Source organism: Apium graveolens, chromosome 4, assembly GCF_009905375.1.
Source record: "Apium graveolens cultivar Ventura chromosome 4, ASM990537v1, whole genome shotgun sequence".
Classification (NCBI taxonomy): domain Eukaryota; kingdom Viridiplantae; phylum Streptophyta; class Magnoliopsida; order Apiales; family Apiaceae; genus Apium; species Apium graveolens.
Window position 1 is genome coordinate 305696701 of NC_133650.1, and position 8407 is coordinate 305705107.

At 33.1% G+C, this 8407-nt stretch overlaps 1 protein-coding gene across 1 annotated transcript; it reads left to right on the forward strand.

Moving 5' to 3' along the window:
• Positions 1 to 741: 741 nt before the first annotated feature.
• LOC141717291 (tRNA ligase 1-like) lies at positions 742 to 7755 on the forward strand. Its single transcript, XM_074519379.1, has 6 exons — positions 742 to 927; positions 2306 to 2740; positions 3936 to 3986; positions 4109 to 4191; positions 4904 to 5003; positions 7632 to 7755. Exons 1-6 carry the CDS (start codon positions 859 to 861, stop codon positions 7746 to 7748), a joined length of 855 nt encoding a protein of 284 aa, XP_074375480.1. The 5' UTR covers positions 742 to 858; the 3' UTR covers positions 7749 to 7755.
• Positions 7756 to 8407: the final 652 nt, after the last annotated feature.

The window sequence follows — 8407 nt, forward strand, 5'->3', positions numbered from 1 at the left end:
CAAGCTTGTCTCTTGGTCGTTTATTTGTTTTACGGTTCGCTTAACTTTCGTTCTCGTTCGTCGTTTGAGGGATCATATCCGGGATCTTATTACTTGGGTTCCCCTAAACCTTTCTCAATATTTTATATTCCTTTTTATGATCCCCTCTTAAAATCCTTGAATTTAAATCATTTTTATCCTGTCACCTTATACTCAATTCTTTCGGTATTCGGTGGATTTTCGGGAAAAAATCAAAGTGATCGGATTTGAATTCTGACGATCTTTACATACACTTATTTACTTTAGGATTATATAAGTAGACTACCAAGAAGTTTGATTTTGTCTGATACAATTTGATGTAGAGCTATGTGGAGTACGAAAAGAAATGCTAAAAGAAAAATTTACAAGATTTAAAATTATTTCAATATCTATTTAATTTTATTCTATAAATATTATCTTTTAGTTATTAATATATTTTAAAAATATTTTTAAGAGAACATTGCTGAGCGGGCTTCTCAACCAGTTGAAGTCAGCATGTGTACCAATAAATACTCGGAGACGTAGTAATGCTGTAAATATTTGATAACCGAAATTATGAAATAACCTGCGGCAAGGATTAAATAACCTGACAAAGATTATTAATGTACAGAGTCAGTTAAAGATGAAAAATCTAGAACGTAGAATCTCCGGTTACAACGGTCCGATCAAACCGAAATGAACGTTCGAAACAAACCGTTAATTGCTAAAACCCACTTGAGCATCTCATTCTCACCCCACTGTCAAAATAAAACCCTATTCCTAGGGCGGTGAAACTGGCTACTCTCTGGACCTCTCTTCCACTGTGTATATATAATAATCATCTATACATATAAACTCTGTATGTCTGTTTCTCGTTTATTCTCGTCTCTCAAATTCGGAACCTTCATTCCTTCTCCTCTACTCCATCAGGTACATTACACACACTTTTCATGTCATTCGTTGATTATTGCTACAATTAGCGTTTATGTGGATGCTGTGTTGTTTTTCTTTCTATGTTTTGAGCAATTTGTTAGGTTTTTCAGCTTTGTTATCTACTTTTTACTTCCCTGCGAATTTTTCGGTAATCGTTGATTGTTTCGATAGTAATAAGCTCAAGTTATTGTGATTTAGACTTCGAATTTACCACTAAATGAAACTGTTTCTCGAGGTCGTATTTGGAAACCAACCTCAGCTAGCTTGCCGGAGTTTTTTAGTAATCGTATCGCACACTTCAGTCTGAAAATTGCGTTTAAGCTGTTGTGAATGTGACAAGGGCTTGGTACATTATTTGAAGCACACACTCTGAATTTTTATGTACCCACACTATTTATGTTCTGAGAGGTTTTGTATTTTCTCTGTAGTGGTTATGTTGATAAAGTGTTTGAAATTATCAGAACTGGATTACTATTAAATTTGGGTCGGTTTACCTTGGTCTAGTATATCTGCCATATGCTTTTTGTAGTAATGACTCGTTTTCTAATTTTTAATATTTATGTTAGACTAAATTGCACTGTTCATACTTGAAGTATAATTGTTTTGAACGGAAATGGCTAAATTTTTATTCATGCCCAGTTGCCAACGTGATGGCTAAATGTTTTTTTAGTAGCCAATTTAGTGGCTCCACCCAACTTCTCTAGCGTCTCTAGCCTACCATCCCTACCAAATATCCACCTCTCTAGCCTCTCATCCACTCCCCTTTCTCAACACACTTGTCATGTTCAATGGCTACATCTCAAATCTGACTTCTCACTCAAATCAGTTACCAACCTAAAATCCTTTTAACTTCTGGAAACAGAGCCAACTCAGTGGATCATGTCTCCAATCAACCTCCATTGCTTTATTTGCCAAACTTGTGCTCTCTCAAAGAAAACATACCGTGTCAAAAGTCCAAAGTCGAGACTGAGTTGCCATATCAACTCAATTCACCTCTCTCTCCTTAAAAAAAATTAGGAAAAATAGCCAAGGCGCTCCTACTTGAAAAATTGGCTTATGAGTCCAAGTGTTAGTGGAGTCCAAAACATTCCTGTAGAAATATGCAGCACTGAACTATAATCGAGTACTATAAGAGATTAGGAACGATGATCATTCATGTTGATTTGTTTATTTACTTCTGATGCTATTTTTTTCTCGGAGATATGATGCTTGCATGTTTTTTACCTGTTACCTTGTTTTCTGGATGAAAAACTTTACTATCTCTACATCTGCTGGTTCTTCAATTGTTTTTCTTAGCTATAAACAGCAAAATTTATGTCTCTGGAGTTTGTTCACCTATTAATATTTTCTTCAATGTTATATTTTCTTTCATAAGAGAAAAGCTGTTCACATGGAGAAACGGTGGAGAAAGAAGCCACAAGCTAGAATGAGTTCATCTACAGCAGCAGAGACTGAGGATGTCAGCAACAGACTTCGTGAGATGAGTGTTGCTGAAAACAGTGGGGAGTTGCATGCTTCAGTCTCATCTTCACAGTTTGGAACTGTTGGTGCAATAAAGCATGTCCCTGCACAGGGTGTCAAGTCCGTTTGGAAGCCAAAATCTTATGGAACTGTAAGTGGAACACCAACAATAATTGCTAAAGATGAAGGTGGATCTAAAACAGCAATAGCTGAGAAAAGTGATACTGCTGCGAGTAAGTTTGATGGCAAGTTGTTGGAGGATTTTACCGTGGACAAGTCTACATACTCGAGTGCCCAGATAAGAGCAACCTTTTATCCCAAATTTGAAAACGAAAAGTCTGATCAAGAGGTAATGTTTCTAATACCTCTCTGCAAAGAAATTTAAAGTTAAAATAAATACTTTACTGCATGTTATTTCTTTTGTTTTTGTATCAAAATGTGAAGTACAAGAGAAATCAAAGTTACTATATTACTTCATGTTGTTTACCCTTTGAAGCAATGCTGTCAATCGTCATGTTTCACTGCCCAGTTTCTTTACAGCGTTGTCAGCGTATATCTTATTTTGTTGTATTTGAAGAGTTTGCCGTGTAATTATCTTTTTGAGGAGAAAAAGTATTATTTAGGTAGACAGAAGTGTCCTCCCTGTCATAGAAAGAAAGAAGTCCTGGAAAAGATTCTTAGATATCCAATAGATTATATTCGCTCATATTAGTTCTTTAGTTCAGTTTTACTAGGTTAGTGGGTCTGTTGGATTCATTAAAGAAACTTGTGTCATAGATAGTTGGTGGCCATAACGTGGAAGGGTTTTCATGATTTTCTTCCATTAACCTTAAAGAAATTGTTATGTGTAGCTTTCCAGGATATAGATATATTTATAGTCCAGTATTCAATTTTTAAGCAAGTTCTTCTGTGAGATTTTACATCTGAAGGTCACTGTGTACCATGACCTAAAATATTTAGATATCACATATAAGCAGGGTAACGAGTTTCTGATTATTGGAAGTGTTCTTTAGTATGAGACTATTGTCACGAGTATTTAGTTTGTAGCCGGGAAGAAGGTTCGTATCAAGGAGTTTGTAATTAACTTTTTTTGGATTGTGGATTGCTAGTTCTCTGTGAGATTAATGCTGAGATTTGTCCCAACTTTACCTTATAGCGGCTCATACTCTATACAAGCTGTCCATATCATTGGCTTGAAAATCAGTAATATATTTAAAATTGTTTATAGGGTGGTTTCTTACCCCTTCATACCCATATCGGTATTAAACAAAAAGAAGCAGAAAGGTTGTACATCTATATTTATAGTTATATTTTTGATCTGTCTAATCTGTAGCCTGAAAGTACTTGCAACTTGACATGCATCCTGAAATTTAATTATTTTTATGCAAGAGTCAATCTTTACACAACAGTAGCAATTGTCTCAAATTTTTACATTTTGGAGTTCTACTCTGCTATACACTCTCTTAGTGAATAGTGCTCATATGCTTGATAGTTTGTTTTCGGAATGATTATCACATTGATTTACTTTCCTCTTTGACTGTCAGGTTAGGACGAGGATGATTGAATTGGTCTCCAAAGGGCTGGGTACTCTAGAAGTATGGGTTAACAGTATCTATTTTATTATGAATATAGTGTTCTTCATTATTCAAAATATAACTCTTTATTTATTATACAGTGGCCTTAAATCCTATCTGTTCATTGATTATCTTGTACCCAGGTTTCTCTAAAACACTCTGGATCGCTTTTTATGTATGCTGGTCATGAAGGTGGCTCATATGCCAAAAATAGTTATGGGAACATGTATGTTTTTCTCCGTCTTACTATTTTTAATACAATTAACTTTTATCTAATATAATTATTGATTTAGTTCACATCAATGCATGACAATTAGCTATACCATAACCTTACTCGGATGATTTACATTGCTATAACTATTAATTTATCAGTTGCATATTATGTTCATGTTGTGCTTAATTGGAGTAACTGCCAAGTAAATATTACTTTTGTAGCCATGTAACTGATGGAAGTAGAAAACACACTTAATGCTCATGTATATGAGTAAAGTCCATCCCTGGATCACGCGAGGTCACGAAATCCGACTTCAGCCGGTTTTATTCAATACCATTTCAATGAGTATGTCTTGAGTAACACATGATATCAGTATGTAGGCTTGCAGAGAGCATACATACCGCCATGTATATTTGGGGACAGTTTTTAGACTCGTGCTGCTATTCTACATGTAATATATATTTTGGATTTTTTTTTCATTAAATAAGTTTAGCTTACCTGCTCGTGGTATTCTCTCAGTTACTCTTGTGCTTGGTTTACCTTTATTGATCTTTTAAAAGCATACAACAGATCTGGACGCAAGACAAGTATATTTTAGCCTTCTTCAACCTTTTGGTTCAAGTAGATGGAAAGACATGTCTATGCTTTTGGGCTGTTTCGCTTGGATGTTATTATTATTTGGATTTTCCTTGCAGCATGCTGAATCTTCACTCTTATATTGTAGTTACACTGCTGTCGGTCTTTTTGTTCTTGGGCGAACATTTCAAGAGGCATGGGGCAGCCATGCAAGCAAAAAGCAATCAGAATTCAGTGATTACCTTGAGGTAGTTTTCTTGTAGATAGAGTTCACTACAATCCAGAATTATATGTTTGCTCTTACTCATGCTTTTCATTTTGCAATTATGTGGATAGTGGTTGAGGTGTGATTGAACATTTAAAATAATTGTATACTTTATTAGAACAAAAATTGGCTGTCGATGGTAGATCGCAAAACATGGTCAGCTAATTAATATAACCAATATTTTTCTCGACTTCAATGCACATATTTGTGTTTTCATTAATAACTATATATATATATATATAGGCAAGTGATCAATATAAACCAATGTTATTCTAGAAACTAGAAACCACTCCTTCAATCACTGTTTATAACTACATAAGTCACTAGTTTCTATGTAAATTCATCAGTTTTTAATTTAAATAATTGAGAAAATTTACTTATGATTGATATTGGTCGATTATTGATGATCAATTATAGTTGTAGGAGGTCCATGATGGTAGCAAATGATGGGATGAGGTGTGTGGTGATGGTGATAGTCATTAGTGGGGGAAGTTATGATGATAACGGTGATAGGCGAATCATGGTTGTAAGTGACGGCGGCAGTAGTAGAAGGGTTGATGATGATGCCATGAGTTTCATCAATGTAGTATGATTGAAGATGATGATGATACGTTGTATATATGTGTATTTTATTATTTATATTTGTCAGATTTTGCATATATAAAACTAGTGATTTCTGATATACAAATGAGTGATTTTTGTAGTTAAGAACAGTGATGAAAAACTGCTCAGAGACTAGTTTCTAGTATCTAGGCTAATTTAGTTTTCTAGTGGAGTAAACCCCTATGTATATATATACACTATACATATATAGGGTAGCACTCCATAGCATACCCTCTTGTATGAGTTCCGTAGACACCACTATAAATTATACATAATACATATATTTAATATATTTTTTATGAAATATAATTGAAAATAATGATTAGTAAATCGAAAACGAAATTCTACAATTTTTTTATATTAGAACTTATTGAAAATTATGCAATATCCCGACATGATTCTACAACAGAATTATAATTATCCTGAATTATTCTCTACTATAGAACCAGTTTCGAAAATTAACTTTTTCATTCAATTTTTAGGTATTAAAGTATTTATAATTTATATCTATTTTATAAGTATTCAATAATAGAATTTATAATAAAATTTATGATTTATTATGTGTACTACGGAACTCCATATAAGGACCTCCATGGGATGTTGGCCTACACACACACACAAATATATATATATATACACACACATTACATATATATATATAGACCACACACACATATATATATACATGTATCTAAGCAAAACAAATTTTTTAGAGGTTGAAAATTATTGCTGTGAATGAGGAAGGGGTATTGTATATCATGAGAAACTTGTCGACTATCTCACAGGCTTGCCAAAATGAAGATACATAATTACCCTTCTCTTGTTACTTAATATAGGCCACTAAACCATTTATTACATCTCTATTGTAGGGAAAGAACTCTAACTTGTCCTTGCAGTCAAAAAGAGTGAACAGAACATAACTTTAGTTATATTTCCAACTTGATCCATGCGTTATTTGTAAGGATCTCCCTTAATATGATATATGTAGTTACTTGTAGACAGACACTGAGATTGAATATGTTTTTATCCTAAGGTAATAATAAAACCTAATCTAGGGCTAAACAACTGCATGTTCCTCGTGCATGACGATAACCAATTGTTAGCATTTTTTAATGGGTGGAAATACACATTTTTGTTGACAGCAGATCCTTTCACTTCTCTTTGGCAATTAGATATATCCAAATTATAAAATTCTCTAACTAAATAATACTATTATAAATCTACCATTATTGAAATCCAGAATTCCCTTTCACGTGTAAAGTGCATTTTATCTTTTCTTATTAAGTAGTTCTATATAAGAAAAAAATTGATTTCTTCTATCATGTTTATCCTTTGTTTCCTTATTAACCTTGTATTTGACAAGAATAATTTCAAACTAATGTAACCATAAACTAACTATAGAAATTTAATGCAACATCTTCACATGGCAGTATGGCCACCTCAAATTGTATGAAACCTATAATGAAGTCTTCAGCAGACTTACTGGTTAGCTTGACTAGTTTGGGCAGTTCTAGCATACTCACTTGGTTTTCTTCAATTTACAGCATGCTTAGATAATGATAAGAGTATCTACCTTCCATAAATATCCATGATTGCTTTGAATTCTCTACTAATTGATTACATTGTGTGTTTGGTCATCGTTGCCATTAGTCTTGGTTATCACAAGTGCGACTTTTCCGTTGGTTCACATTTCAATATATCTTTAATATGTTTAAGACTTAAGTTGATATTAATATGTCATTTGGTGCTCATACTCAATATAGATATCACAAGTGTCATATGGTACGGATATTCAATGTAGTTATCTGAAAGTGCGACGGTTTTGTTGGTGCCCTTTTTTAATATATCTTTTATTTGTTGGCCATAATATATATCTGGATTTATGTCATTTTGACTTGTCGGCATAACATCGGCTCGTGTTCAAGTATGCCAGTTGTATATACATATTCTCTCTTCCCTTCCTCTTCTGGATTTTAACTTGGAAACAGTATACGTGTTATAATTTCAGAGGAATCGCATGTGCATATCTATGGAACTGGTGACTGCTGTTCTAGGAGATCATGGACAACGTCCTCTTGAAGATTACGGTAAGGTTGGGTGGACCAGGAGCTGTAAAGTTCATTGAAATTGGGTGAATATTAGATATGAGATGAGATGTTTATATATTATTTTACATAACATGCCGGGTCCCTTATTTTGTGTGGGTAAAATTTAATTTAGCAAAAACTCAAGTCTTCAATTCCGTGCAAATTACATAATAGCCATACACATATGTATGCAAATAGGCTTTTCAATTCTTTCTCCCCTCTAGTAAATTTGCATTCATACGCACAAACACAATCTCATCTTTTTTTTAAACAATTTAAAGCCTACCTTGATTTTTTGAAATTACCTTTACCTATTTGTTTTTCTTTTTTGCCTTTTTACTTCTCAGTATTGAAAGTCTGGTTGGTGAACTTTGTTTATATTTTTGTGAAGGAAGATAGTTTTTTTTTCTGGTCTTAATATGGATTTAATTTTATGGACTATATGATTGTATGTATGAATGTATGTATGTATGTATGTTTTAAGAGTTGAGTTCTATGGAGACCATTATTAACTTGAACTTTTTATATGTAACACAAAATATATGTTATATTTCGCTAGTTAGAAAATGGATTACTTTTTAAAGTACATATTATATATTAATGTTTTATATGTATTTTATATTTTGTGTCTTGTTTTTCCATCAATTTTTATATTTGATCCATATTACATATTTGTTTTGTTTTCTAATTTAATTGT

What these genes read in the sequence shown, in the direction of transcription:
- LOC141717291 (XM_074519379.1), top strand. Translation starts at nt 859, where the DNA reads ATGTCTGTTTCTCGTTTATTCTCGTCTCTCAAATTCGGAACCTTCATT. An exon ending in ACGAAAAGTCTGATCAAGAG is followed by an intron (nt 2,741 to 3,935) that starts GTAATGTTTCTA and finishes TTTGACTGTCAG; the next exon opens with GTTAGGACGAGGATGATTGA. An exon ending in AAGGGCTGGGTACTCTAGAA is followed by an intron (nt 3,987 to 4,108) that starts GTATGGGTTAAC and finishes TCTTGTACCCAG; the next exon opens with GTTTCTCTAAAACACTCTGG.